The 15,589-nt window shown below is 42.2% G+C and overlaps 1 protein-coding gene across 1 annotated transcript in view; it reads right to left on the bottom strand.

Moving 5' to 3' along the window:
* The window catches only part of LOC144521689 (reelin-like), a 70,258-nt gene extending 59,955 nt beyond the window's left edge, over positions 1–10,303 (bottom strand). The window contains exons 1-2 of the mRNA XM_078256242.1: positions 10,218–10,303; positions 9,112–9,179 (exon numbers count right to left, since the gene is read on the bottom strand). Of these exons, the coding sequence (XP_078112368.1) occupies positions 9,112–9,179; positions 10,218–10,303 (154 nt within the window). The remainder of the gene's footprint in view (positions 1–9,111; positions 9,180–10,217) is intronic.
* Between the last annotated feature and the right edge of the window lie 5,286 nt (positions 10,304–15,589).

Below are 15,589 nucleotides of genomic sequence, written 5' to 3'. Positions count from 1 at the left end.
AGTCAACATAGTGTGGTCCGATGCTCACGTTGCAAACACATTCAGCCAGTTTTAAAATGTATATGATGTACCATCTGCGTATTAGGGCTGCACAATTCATCGCAATGTTATCGAAATTGCAGGGGGGCGCAATATTTGTTAATGGCAAATTATGTGTCAAACCATTCTGAATTAAGTATTGTGGTGCTGCAGAGACGTCCCGGCCTACAAATCGTATCCTACAGACTAAAGAAAAAAGTCTTTGTTAAGTACAAATCCTCGCAAAAATCACACTATAATCCTTTTATTTATTTATTTATTTTATTTTATTTTTTATGAAAATGAGATATCGTTATTCATATTGCAATTGGAATATAAGTCAAAATAATCGCAATTAGATATTTTTCTCATATTGTGCAGCCCTACTGTGTATGAAGATGTGCTCTGAGCTGCAGTGCTCTGGTGTCTAGCCCAACACAATCCTCTCCTCTTCTTTCCTCAATCATAACTCAGCTCACTGAAAACATAATCAGCGATGATTAATAACATCAGAGCTTTAATATCCCCTGAATCAATGTGCAAATCAATATGCAAAGATTGTATGTGTTTGTGTGTGTGTGTGTGTGTGTGTGTGTGTGTGTGTGTGTGTGTGTGTGTGCGCGTGTGTGGTTTAAAACTAATTATTTAAAGAGACATAATTCCGCCCATTTCTGACAGTAATAAATGTGACCTCACAGATTGCATCCATAAATACACACAATGTTGACAGCACCATAAATGTTTCTGTTTAACCCAGCCAGCTGTTTGTGTGTATTTTTGTGTGTGCTCGTTTGTGTCGCTTTTTTCAGATTAATGTTGATGCATATTTGTGTGTGCCACGGTACAAACAAACCTAGTTATTATTGCTGTTGGTTGAAAAAGACTTTACAGGCTTGTAAGAAAAACAAGCCTGTTTTTAAATTACCATGCATTTTTGTTTACCCTGTGGGGTCTGCAAATATTTTCTTGTAAAAGTTCTCATGTAGAGAAACATCAAACTCTTTAACTAGAGTTCAAACTGAATAATCATCAAAGGTTTCACATGACAATAACATATTGTGTCATTATGTGCGAGTTCATGCACCGTGTGGGCCTAGTGTGTCAGATTTACGAGGCGTCGAGCAAAGCAGCCTTTTACATTGCTAAGGAGCTGCTGGTGTGTAATAACAGACTGAGATGTAATCACCCACTAATAGTACTGCTATTCTCCAATCACCTCTCGGTTACAACCTCTCTGTGTAATGACTACGATTTACTCTTAAGCAAACACATACACACTCATACAGGGAAACACACATAAACACACATAACTGTCTTGGGTTATTGCAATGTTGTTTGCCTGGGCAAGATCTCTCAGCACCCAATCTTTACCGCCGACATACAGAAAAGCAGAAATTGCTTTTGTCCAGTTCTTACGTAGCACTCAGGCAAGCATGCATTGACATACCCATACATCTTTCTCTCTTTTTAACTCTTCTGACACAAAAGACACATTTCCAGAACAATTTCCTTGCTGTTATGTGCCATACATTTACTGCCGCAACCAAGGCCGTCAAGACAACAGTTTCGGCACTAAATGTCCAATTTTGTGGCAGAAGAAGAGAAGGAGAAGTGCTGTGAATCTTTCTCACCACATTGCCATGGTGCAATTTGAGAATCCCTGCAGATGTGCATAATACAAGCTTAGCTCTCATGGCAATGGAAACACTATCTGGAAAGCTGCAAAGACAAACAGAAAGAGAGTGTGGGGATGGAGTTGAGCAGAAGACTCAGCAGGGGAGAGGGGAGAAAGCAGCAGAAGGAGACAGTAAACGGGCTGTGGCCGGTGTGGACAGAAGGACAGAAACCTGTTGACAGCACTAGTGCTGTCACTCATCATTAAGTAAAAGAAAATGGTGGGCAAGGGCACCAACAACAACTTAAGTGCTGGCCAGAGTGGTTTTTCATTTACAGTGACAAATTATTGCAGTAAAACCCTAATTAATTTACCAAAAGCTTCTGTAACTTGAATAGGAACACCAACCAATAGTGGATGAAATAAAAACAAACACAGAATCCAATGTTTGAAACAAAAAAACAGCATATCATTGTGAGAAAATTAGGAAAACAAAGAAAATAGCAGCAGAGAGAGGTAGAAAGAGGGATGGACTGAGGATATGGCTAAAGAGAAGCAGAGAGCAGTTAGGCTAGGGTGAAGATGAAAAGGCAGACTGATGCACTCCAGGACACAGCAGCGCTGGGACTCGACACTGCTCACAGAATTTCTATTCCCACTTGAAAAATACACTCAGGCGTAAAAAAATGCAAATAACGAAACTAGTCCCTTTCATGTCCGGGTGTGGAGAGAGAGAGAGAGAGAGAGAGAGAGAGAGAGAGAGAGAGAGAGAGAGAGAGAGAGAGAGAGAGAAAAATCACTATTATTCACTGAGATCCAAATGTTCCAACAAGCAACAAGCTGTAGTGAACCTGGGCAGAAAAAACATAACGCTCTAACATTCCTGGTTCTGTCCAGGGAGATGAGCAGAGAAATAAAAAGACAGGCTCTTTCGTCTTTGTGAAATGAAAACATATAACACCAACTTAAAAAACAGTACATGTGCGCCTGCTCTACCCACTGACCCAACCCGGCCACTGCTTGTTTTCTTTTCTGTCAATATTTTGTGCTTTGTTCATCTCCTCTTTTCTCACTCGTGATCCCCCCCAAATTCTCTTACTTTACAGTAATTACAGTACTTGATGCAGTTGTATCAAAACCCTAGTAATTAATTAGTAAGTAATCGGGTGAATGAAAGGAACAACTTGCTACTTTTTTGGCTTTTAACCTCTTTCCACAAAATGAAAAAAAAACAACATTTAAAAACGTTTAGTTTTTAGTTTCCACCATTTAACATTAATCAACTATGATTGTTTGTTCTCCACATTTGGACTCGTTAGCAAACAATCAGCTGCATGCAGAACACCTAATGAGCTGACGATGACGGAAGTTGTAGCTGCAGCACAAATGCCATGGGTGATGCATTCATACTGCATGTTAGATAAGTATCAGCAGAGGCCACTTCTAATTCAATAAGCAGCCACAGGGGGATCTTGAAGGACTGTTACAACCACACATCCTCAGTCGAATGCACACATGCAAATACGTGCATGCACGATCGCACTCTTATACGCAAACACATGCAGTTCTTTCACATGCAGATTGGGCACTTATGAGCTGTCGGCAGTGATTAATCTCAAGGGAAGATGACCTGCTAACTCCCACGGTGTTACTGGGCATGTTTCATAAATATAAACACACACACACACACACACACACACACACACACACACACACACACACACACACACACACACACACACACACACACACACACACACACACACACACACACACACACACACACACACACACACACACACACACACACACACACACACACATGCATGCACACACACACAAATGCCTATATATGCAGCCTTGGGCATACCCACACACAAATTTATTCAAAAACACACAGGAAATGGGTGTGTCAGAATTTTAAGGGTCATATGTTGGTTGTAGGGCTGTCACCTCGACATCAATCTGTGCTGGTAATTATGTATTCATATTCAGCCCGCCCATGTCTCCAGTAAAAAAATAGTTCTCCACATGTTCCCCCTCTGTCTAGATTTACTTCTTTAAATTATGTAAACACTTCAAATCACATCTGTGTTTGGACATAGCATTTTTTTTTATCTGTCTTTATATCTCACTTTGCAAAGCTAATGAGCTTTTCCACAGCCAAGCTCAAAACAAGTCAAATAGATGGAGTGAGAATTCTCTCTGATGGAGCAGATGGGCAATCGGTGGCTCAGCCTGGCAGCGACTTCACACTGTAGGACCAGCAGGAGCCGGTCTAACTGGCATTAGAACCAACTGATAGTTAGGTTGTGTGGCAGAGTTGCGAGGATTCGAGAGGCAACATTCAAATTGATATGCACATTTACAAGAATCACTCAGAGTTTATACACACCATTTGACATCTGGTCAGTACATAGCTCCTGGATTTTGCACTCAATTTCACCATTGTCCTTCAGCAATGTCTGGCTTGGGGAGCAACACAAAACTATTAGTTTGACTGATCTGTCTGTAATTTCACTCTATCCATTCCTGATAAATGTTTTCTAAAAACCATTTAAACATGTTTTTCTTGCTAGTTTTCCGACTGACACGAAGGCAGTGGGAAAATGCACTTTAGTCCTAAAGGTAAAATAAATCTGGGTGCTTGTTGGTTCCTTTCTACCAACAGTTGATATAATAAACTTTCTCTTCACTGGAGCAATTGTTATTAATGAATTCATGTTTAATGAATTCATGTTCAATGCTAAAGCACATACTGCACAACCATAAGCACACATGCATTTTTATGACCCTGTACGCCTGCACACAGATACATAATCAACCACAAACAGAATATTAAAATGCATATATGCATAGCAGTTTGCTCGGAGCGTTAATGAAATGAAATGAATACCTATGAAGTAGCGTAATATGCTGTAAGAAGATTAGGTTATTTGATTTTTGTCTTAAGAATTTAAATTTGTTACCACTCACTATATACTTTTTGATTAAACACAGAAAAATGGGTCTCATTTAAAAAGCACAGATTAATGTTTACGCTGCACATCTTTTGTCTTCCAGGCATGTTGTGTGCGTGTGTGTCTATGTGCACGCTCAGACAGAGAGATAATAGCCGTATAAGCAGTGATCATTCTCCCACCTAGACTCAGACTTAGAAATTCAATGTATACCACCCCAGATAATTTGGAGAGCAGGCCAATTAAAGGCTCATATTTCATGTGGTAATTCCTAAAACCTGTCATAAACCTATTGGAGCATTAACATGTGTTATTAAAAGCCTGTGAATGTATGGGAATCTGTCAAAAGCCAGAATAATGCCTCTGTCAACATGTTTCAAGAGAAGGCCACACAATGGCAACATAAATGATACATCACAACAGTACTGACAGCCTGAGTAGGGACCCCATACGCTTTGTGCTGCTGAATGATCCCATGCTATGTGTGTGTGCGTTTGTGTGCGCCTGTTGTGTTGCATTCACCGACGCTTCTCAACACCATCCTCAGCTGGTCAGTTGGGCCACTGCAGGGTCTCATGGCACATGACAACCTAACTCTGATCTGCTATTGGCTGAAACGAGCATCCATCTCAGCATCTGCCAATCACTACCATGGAGACAGGTTGGCAGCGTTGTGGTGATGGCAGGGGTCTGGCACAGCTTTGCCAAGAGGAAGCTGTGTGTTAATATGGGTGGTGAAATATGCCAGTGGCCAGGGGGAAATGGGGTATGAGACTCTGTGGGAAAATGTGAGGGGGAGAGGTTTTCCTTATGAATGAAAGACAGTTTAACTGGCAGTAAAGGACACCTGGAGGTCTGCTGAGCTGTATATACGTGTAGGTGAGCATGCGCAAGAGTGTATATGAGAGACTTACTGTGCATATGTATATGTTTACATTAATATATTTTTCCATGTGTGCACAGCACATTCAATTGAATGTTCTGTGAAAGAAGCCATTTGTGTATAGATAAAAACATACGTATTCATGCCCTGGCCCTAAGCACCAGACCAATTTTTGCCCATATGCATACATTCACAGCACAATTGCTCATTCATTTAGGCTTCCATTGTATCTCATAGCATCCATCATCCATCATCCATAAACTCTTAAGGCAAGGACACACACACAAACATAAAAAGCTAGGGCTTATTGTAGGAGTACCAGTATGGCTCTAACCAGCTGAATGAGAAAAAGTACTGTACACAACATATGGTCATACATGAACAATTATTTAATATAAATACATTTTATAATTGCTTCTGCTTAGGTTATTTGCCCTTTACATCTATCAAAACCGATGACTGAATAATAACTAAAAGTATGAAGAAAATAAACATTTACATGTAGTTCATTGTTAGAGGCTGCATACTGCTTCCTTTCATTGATCAAGAGCTACAAGCCATAGAAGCGTGAATGATAAATGGAATACAGGAACACTACTGGAGCACAATATACCCCCCTGAACTAATTTGTCATAATTGAAATGAATGTTGTTCTGAATCAAACAAGTGTTGTGTGTTTTGGAGCCCCACCCTGTATAATAGATGAGACTTCTACATCTCTGCACAGCCCTGCAATCCATCTCAAAGGCACACTCTAATATTCTCAAACGCACATACAGTATACCCAAATGCATGTATACATGCAGATGCATGCAAATAATACACTGTGACAGTACCATGAAAATTCCAATTTTGTTACAAATTGGGTCTTATTTTCATAGTTTTGGCCAAAATTTCTACCAGTAATGGTAACATGTTACTCACTTAAGTAATTGGTGAGAATACCACAACATGCATTGCTTGGCTAACCTTGGGGTTTGTTTAAAACCTGTTTGATCATCAGACTTTTCAAGTTTCTTGCTGGGGTGGACTTTTTACTGATGTTGTCACATTCTCAGAACCCAATTCCGTGAACAAAATGTTATTATTACTGATAGGAACAATGGCCGGAACTACGAAAATGAGACCCAAGTTGTATAAAAACAGAATTTCCCTTTTGCTTCCTTTTATGTTTTTGTCAGGTTGAGAAACAGGGGCTTGATTAAAACGGGGTTCAGTCCAGGCTCAAGATGTGTGTGTGAGTTATGTAAACCATCAGGGTGAAATGTTGCTGAAAGGCCTAACTGGAGTGACATAGCCGAGCCTGCTGAATGCTAGTGTGAAGCCTACTGGAGCAGCACCCAGTGGAGGACAGCCAGTTCCGTGCCCCAGGAGAAGCTTACCACACTGGGTGGCAAAGTCACCAAACTCCCCTTCCCCCACCACTCCAGTCCTTGAGCACCAGTTTCTTCTTCCACCCCTCCATCCATCCATCCATCCATACGTCCATACGTCCATCCGTCAGTGAAGCCCATGAGCGGCAGGCTTCTGTGGGTGTGTGTCATTGTAGCTTGGCAGGCACACACCACAGCTTTAACAACAGGCGCCAGGGCTAATTTGATTTTTAATTCAACATGACTCCTCGGCTAATAGTTTGAGCTGGGGATTAATTAATCTGATTTGACTTGTGCTAATTTCTTGCAACCACGTCCCTGCTCCCCACCCGTCAATGCAGCAAATAAACAAGGCTGTGGTGTTGCAGGCTCTGTCCTGACACACATGTTGAATATGAGAAATAGAGACCTGGGGCGACAGGTGAGGAGGCAGTGGAAAGCCTAGGAAAAGCAAGGCACGGTGCCTGTGCTGTATTTGCATGTGTATGTATATACAGCATGTGTATGTACCTAAAATGGGTTGATGGAGGAGGCTGGAGCTGAGCCTGGACTGACAGAGGAATGCTGGGAGGCAGTGAACTAATCACGGCAACAGCCTGGCTCTCGTAAGGAGGGCGAAACACAGAGAAGGTCATCAACTATTTTCACTGCCAAAATATGGGTCAGGTTGGATCTGAGTGAGTTGTTCACAGATAACTTGTATCTAATGTAATAAAAAAAAATGGGCCAGTCAGTGGAGCATTCCTGTTATTCTCTGAGGCTTTTAGAGGGTGTAGGGCCAGATCCAGGCAGGGCCCTACAGTGATTAACCAGTAGAACCACTAAGATGCTCGTCTCACAGAGTCAGAGAGCACTTCCCCTTTTTCTAATACTCTCTGCAAAGGAACTTTAAAAATGAATAGAACTCAGAGTGCAGCCCGGATGGCATGCACTTTGTAGAGAAGGCTTTGTAAAATCACTTTCTCGCAGTTTGCACAGCAAACCCACAGATGCCCACACACTTGCAAGGTGCATGTGGAGGTATAGAGTATAAGGAGTTTTATATCACAACACAGCAAAGATACATTTCAAAGTCAGCTTGACTCTTTGTTGAAATGATGCAAACCCACTAGTGTTCACAGAAATGTGTCAAACTGAGCAGTCTTTGAGTCAAAGCTCTCTCTTTCTTTATTCTATCTTTATTTCTCTCTCCTCTCTCATTCTCTCTGGCTTGTAACCAACCTCTCTGCATGGCAGAAAATAACATTGCTTTGCTCAAGAGAGACCACACATGGGAGAAACAGCCTACGCCTGCTGCTCTCTCCTGCAGAACAAAAAAATAATAATAACATTAAAAAAACTGGCCAACATCTCACACACCACTTTGAAATCTCTATCGCAGTCAGTGCAGCTCCTGCTTTCCCCTCTTTATGCTCTCTCGGCCACCCTGGACCTTTTTTTACCATACATTTGGATGCAGAAAATACAGCAGGAAAGGAAAAGCACTCAGATGCCCAGCATGTGCATACAAGTATGTGTGCTCTCATAAAAAGCAAATATAAACACACACACACACACACACACACACACACACACACACACACACACACACACACACACACACACACACACACACAACTTCCCCTCACAGACACAAATAGATGCACATATACATGAGCATGGACAAACATGCTGAACACCACATACAAATGTAAGCACACCTAGTGAAGCTGTGGGAGTTCAAATAAGGGGCTGTGTTTTCCAAGAGAGCTAGTGTACACTGAGTGAACCAGTAAATTCCCAGCAGCACTGCTCCAGCAGGTCTACTGTACCATCACACCTGAGACACAAGACCTACGCTGTTGGGATGTATAGCCAAAACTAATACAATTGTTCAGAGTCTGCTGTGGGTCTACCTTAAATTAATAATGAATTATGTTGTATTCTGTTTGAATCCATTGGAGGTGGTGTTGGTTTTCGCTTCTAAGGAGGCTTTGCACATTGAAAGAAGCTACATGACTTGTGATGTGCATAATCATCCAAGCAATACTCTGGACTGTGAGAGCACCCAAATGTTTAGCCACCTGTTAGCAGCTTCTAAGCATTGTGAGATTGGTGGGGGAGGACATGCCGGGCACGTGAGGCACAGAACAGAGGCTCAGTCTGGGCGCAAGGGGTGGGAAAGTCCTCTGCCAGCAAAGCAGGGAGATTTACAGCAAGCCAATCTCAACACTGTGCCGCAGAGAACACAAATCACCTCCCATACATAACCCTGCCCCTGACAACTCATTTCATCTTCTGCACTAATGAATTCATCATCAGGAGGGATCTTGCCTTTGGGTGCCTCAGCCCTGAGCAGAGAAGGAGTAATGACTTAGATAAGTCATTATCATTATTAAGATCATCACCAACACCACCAGCACCACCTTGCCTCTGTTCAGCCCATAGTTCAGGAGCAACAGTTTGAGACTGTGCGATGTCCTTGCCGCTGTTGCAACAGAGGAACATTGGCAATGTCCAAGGTTATTACAAGGTTGGATGTCAGAGCAAATGTGTCACAGACAAGCATTCTTAGTGTGAGAAGCAGCATGAACGTGCGTATGTCAATGGAATTTGAATGTGTTGTGGTATGAGTGGATAAATCAGTGAGTGTGAGAGCTCTCATGGTAGCAAGCAAGTGTTTATGTGAGTGTGAGTGTGTGTGTGTGTGTGTGTGTGTGTGTGTGTGTGTGTGTGTGTGTGTGTGTGTGTGTGTGTGTGTGTGTGTGTATGTGTGTGTGCGTGCGTGCATGAAGGAGTCTAAGCGGCACAGTCAGGGAGCTGTCAGCTGAGAGCCAGGGAGCAGGTTGATCACAGGGCTGCAGTGTGTTTGAAGTCTCCTAGGGACTGACAGCAGCTCTCCCCATGGGAAACCCTTCCTTTGCCCCTTCTTTCCTCCCTGCACCACCCTTTCTCTATATCATTCCTCTTTATCCTCAATCTCTCCCTACACAGTAACTCCATCTCAGTTTTTCTACTCATCCCATTGATTGAAGGGGTATGCAGAAGCACACTTCTGCACTCCTGGGACTGTTAGTGCTTCCAAAACAAGGCTTTGTTCAGGAGGAATCACACCTGTGAGTGTGTCTCTGTAAATACTGACATGATGAGCTGCCATCTCTCATAATCTGACATTTGGACTGACGTTCAATCTGGCTTGGTGGCAGGAGGGCACAGACAGCCAACCTTCAGCCTTGAGATGGGTGAGTGTGTGGATATCATGATTTGAATGCATAATTGTGCATAATGAGAAGGAAAGACCATTCATGATTGTGTATTTCCATATGTTTCTATTTCCGCATGGGACCCTTAAATGTGTGTATGGTATGATTACACTTTTGGCTGCACACCCTCTGTGGCCCTGCCTCCAGAGGTCAAGGTGCAGCAGGATTTCATCTTTAATCGGGCTGTGTGATAGCATGAACTCATCCGTCATGGGGATAGTGTCGGCTGGATGTCCCTGTCACTAAGCTGTCCATTTTGTCAGACCGCCAGATCCATCATATTGAGATGGGGACAGATCCTTGCTAGCAGAAGCCAACCACCCCACAAAGACATACAAATATGCAAATTAACGACAAAACAAACATCACCCTTGCAAACGAGCCATCCATCAATGACCAGTTTCTCAGTAGCTCAGCATTGGCACGGCAACACCAATCAGCCACTCCGTCAGAGGGAGTGATGAAATGCCATCATCTCATCTTCTCCCCCTCCTTATATCATTCACATACTGTCTCCTTTTCATTGGTCCCTCTTTGCCATTTTTCATGCACACTTTCTTCAATGTGCTCCTTTCACTCTCCACTCATACTCATTACCTTAATCTCAAACACTTTGTCAGCCCCATGTTGGCATTTTAGCCTATCCATTTCCCTCTTCTGTCTATCTTCAAAGCTCTCTCCTCCCTTCAAGTGCCTTTTCTTCATCATCGGAATTATGAAATATCTAGAGACATTTAGAATGAATACTTGTTTTGTCTTGTGTTTGAATGGATAATGATGTGATGGAAAACATTTTGCCATTAGGGGAGCAATTTAACCAGTCCGACCAGATGTGACATTTCTTTCCATACAGGCCCTGGTCTGTGGGGTCCAATACATCACTTGACATTCATCATTGCTGTGCGAATTACAACAGCAAACTGCATATAGAATTATGACAATGTACAAAAGTCATTGTTTTCATCATAAAATCTTTGAAAACGCCAATTTGAAAGCTTTCTGAGTTTCTTTCAGAAAGCCAAGAGACTGGAATGGAAAGAAAGTGCTCTTAATGGAATAAAAGTCAAAGGAAGGAAAAACATGAAGCAGAAGTTGGAATTCTCCAGCAGCTGAGTCAGTTCAGACTCATGTTGCTTTTCTCCACGCACGTTACACACACACACACACACACACACACACACACACACACACACACACGCACATGCACACGGACACACACACGTGGAGTCTCAAAGTTTCACTGTAAAACATGTTGCAAAGTCTCCGATGAGCAATTAGGTTGTCAAACTAGACTACATGATATAATGAAATGAATCACCTTACACACTCTACCTTGTCCATTAACTGTATGTTGTGAGTGAATGAATCTCTCCCACAATGACATGTTGAGTCTTTCTTTCCAGCCCCTCGCATCTTGAAATAGGATAATTGTTGCGTCTGTGCCTCAGCCAGACTGGTTTATCAGGCCCCTTATGGGCACATTTATAAAAACCACAGTCAATTTACACTCCTGTGTTCTCCCTCTCTCAAGCGTGCCAGGCTTCCAAACATAACATTGTTTTTAGCTTCAGTTTGTCTGATTATGCACTAGCCATAGCAAAGCAATTACAGCATCATAAAGGTTTGTGGTTAGCCACCCAGCGGCTAGTAGGGGGATCCCATGCCTTTAGGCAGTGAAAGAATGAGTCTTGGGCAACCGGAGCCACAGCTCAGCCCAGAAGCCGAAAATATGGCATTCCTCAGATTACCCTGATTGCCACCCCAATGACTCTATTACACTTGAGCTAATTTGACGAGTGGGTGTTCTGACAACGCAATAAAAAGTCAGTCCCTTAAAGCTTCACATTTTTATTACTAATGTATTGTGAAGTGCATATTCAGAGGGAGTGGAAGGCAATAAAAGTCTCAGTTCTCTGTCTCCATGTTGTGGTGTCTGTGTGTGTGTGTGCGTGTGACAGACAGACAAAGAAAACGTAAGACCAGTGATAGAGCATGTATATTTGCATGCAGTGTTGTCGTGCACTGGAGTTTTCTGTAAAAAGCAGTCAAGGGTGACACGGAAGGCCGAGGGGAATTCTCTCTTTGGAGGCCGATGTGCAGTCGTCCTGTCTGCTCGCTGCAACAGCTCTGACCACACCAACCGCGAGACATCCCCATACAGTGTACAAATACTGACCTCTCTGTCTCCATAGCTTCCTGCCTTTATCTGCTTATTCCATCTTCATTTTTCTCTGTTTCAAACCATTCATGCTCACAATACTGTATGTCTGTCTTTGTCTTTCTTTTACATATCCTCTTTCTCTCCACTGACATCAACACAGCAGAAATAAAATATCTACTAACTTAAAAGTGTTCCCTCTCTGCTTGCTTAGCATTATCTTATGATTTTGAATCTCAAAAACCACTGATCTTCTCACTGTGTGCGATCCTGCGGTGACTGTGCAGTGAGGTTTCATTTTTCCCGTGCTGGAGTTCATGTTGTTTCCCGCACCGATACATCTGTCAACCACATGTTACCCCAGCCAGCCGCCGCTCTAGCAGCTGTACACAGCTGGAGTGTGTGTATGGGCTTTAGAGTGTGAGTGGATGAGTATTTCTTTATTGAATGTGATGTGTGTGTATGCATGTTGCTGTCCATGTGTATCCGTGTTCCCTACATGCCTCCATTGAGGGGGATTAGAGCCACACCCTATCTTGGACCCTCTACACTAAACACTGGGCTCTTAAAACTCCCTCGTGACCATATTGTCCTCACAGATCCTCACAACAACTACGGCCACAAAGCTGTGTTTCGTTCCATAATTGTTCCACTCCATTATCTTCAAAGCATTTTGTTTAAACACTGGCTCAATTATGAACAGCAATGCCACTGGGTTTCCATGAGCTCAATGGTGATGCTCTCTCTCTCTCTCTCTCTCTGGAAGCATCCCTCTTCAGCCCTCCCAAGGCTGAAGAACCTTCTTTCCTCAGATGTGACACACTGCCATGGACTATGCTCTGCAGACCAGCCAGGCTGTGTAGGGTATGTATGTACTAGAGGTGTGACGATATTAAAACGTGAGTGCAGACCAGCAGCCAGCATGGCTTTGACCTCGAAATCAGCATAGGAGATCTCCCCGCCCGTTCTCTAAAGTTGACTCTGAGTTAACTTAGCGGAGTTGCAGTTGGAAAAAAGCTGCCTGTAAAACCCAGTGTTAGAACGTTAGAATACTGGGGGTATCCTAGAGGGAATACTGGGGGTATCCCTTTAGGATACCCCCAGTATTCTTCAAGTTAAATGTAAGACTTTTTAAGACCTTTTTAATACCACCTAGGATGGAATTTAATGCAAACTTCAAGGCCATATAATGGAAAATCATTTTCCCATTTTTTTTCAGTAGTTGTTCTGGCATTTTTTTCATCTGGCATTAGCTATCCTTTTTAATTTAAATCTTTTTTTAAATCTTATTATTATTATTATTTCTAGTATATTTCTTGTTTTTCTTTATGTGTGTGAGTGAGTAGGTGTGTTTGTCCTTGTAACTTGCTGCTTGTAACAGAGTAATTTCCCAATTTGGGATGAATAAAGTCCATCTATCTATCTATCTATCTATCTATCTATCTATCTATCTATCTATCTATCTATCTATCTATCTATCTATCTACTACTTTGATTAAGGTTTGCACTTTAAAAAATAAGACTTTGTTTTTTACTTTTATTTTTTATTTAAGGAAACTAAAGTAGTTCAGTTAGAAGGTCACACACAGGTTTAATTAGAAGTTAGAAGCTCATGCCACAGTTATTGGGTCTGAAGAAGTTAGTTATACAGGAGAGAATCCAGTCATTTGAGTTTGTGGCAAAACCTTTCACAGTGCTCGTTTTTCATTTTGTGAATTTTGATCGAATAAAAGACTATTTTTCCAGTCATATTTCGTCATTAAAGTTTTCTTTAATATAGTGTTAAAATCTCGTCTCGTTCTCGTGAACCCAATATTGTATCGTCTCGTGAGCTGAGTGTCTCATCACACCCCTAGTATGTACTGTATGGAGGGTGTTCCATCCACCTAATAAAGCTCAGTGCAAATTCTTTCAGGAAGACGTCAAATAACCCAATCATTACTCTTTCTTCTGTTTAGAGGCGTCACTTTAGTTAAACCAATCAGACTTGGTCATGAAATTCAAGGACCAATCACAGCATTACAACTCTGCTTTAAATCTGTTCTTTCCCTGTGCTGTCAGCTGTCGTTTCAGCAAAGCACTCAACCCTCCACCTCCCCTGCTGCCTACGGTCATCGTTTTTCCTCCGGCTGACCGCTACGTCGCCTCCTTCGTCTGGTCTCCGGTCTCCTTCTCCGTCTTCCACCAGTGTCTAGACTCCATCGGGGGCTATGTCCTGTTTCTCTACCCCTTCAAAAGAAATTATTACAACAATGGAGTCTAATCTCCAAAGACTCTGTACTTTTTATTATGCATTTGTACAATAAATCTTTTGCATATCTGCAAACAAAGTCTTTCCTGATTGAAATAATTGTGCAGACAAATAAAGTAAAGAAAAAGTAAAACCGACAGTCCCACAATGGGCACTAAGAAGAGGACTATAGTGGCAGTAATGAATCACCCCTCTGTTTCACCCTTTATGACAACATTGATTCTATGTAGCTCCATGGAGTCCTGAAGCCCACACTGGGAGAGGATGCAGGAGAATCAGAGCAGAGAGACAGCTGAGGACAGACTGATTGACTGGTGCTGTGAAACTTGGACGGCATCGCTGCTTAGCAGATTACACATACTGTAACGGAAGGCTTTGCAGACTTTAAACACATACCATGGAGAAACTAACAGTCCCACAAGCTGCTACCTATCAGTCTGTGTAGCCTTTCTCTTAAAACTTTTCAAATTAATGAGAGTGAAGCAAAGGTGACGCAATCCTTGCTTGGATGCCTCCCCAGTAAGCAGGGCTGCCAAGAGTGAAGAGCTGCCCTGGCCGGGGTGAAGTCAGCGTCTGAAGAACAGTGGAGTTAGTCAGGATAAGTGAGCACGCTGGGCAGCAGTTCTGGGCCAGTAGCCCTGTTCTCTGAGGAGTTCTTTATGGCCAACCATGCCCCAAAGAGAGCCCCCACCACTGCACACAGGGGCTTCATCCACACACACTTCATCTGAGTCTTAAAAATCCTCATTGTACTGTACTTTTCAAAACAATTTTAGAACATTTAACTTTAATTATAACACTCAGCTGCACATGCAGATGATTCAAAGAAAAAATGCTAATAATGTTAAAAATGAAAACTGTAATTTGACAACTAGAATACAAATATATCATGACGAGTTAACCGTTTCTATAGCAAATCAACAATAAAATTAAACTAAATTGTTTTTCAAAACCATTATCCATGGATAATGTCTTACTATTGTAATCATGCAGTATAAAAACAAAGCCAATGCAACGGGACTGCTGCACCTTTTTTGCAACATCTGACAAGCTGCCCTGGTGATCATTAATATTCTCTTTTTTATTATT

The sequence above is a fragment of the Sander vitreus genome, chromosome 8 (genome assembly GCF_031162955.1).
Source record: "Sander vitreus isolate 19-12246 chromosome 8, sanVit1, whole genome shotgun sequence".
NCBI classification, from domain to species: Eukaryota; Metazoa; Chordata; class Actinopteri; order Perciformes; family Percidae; genus Sander; species Sander vitreus.
This window is presented reverse-complemented; position numbering and strand designations above follow the sequence as displayed.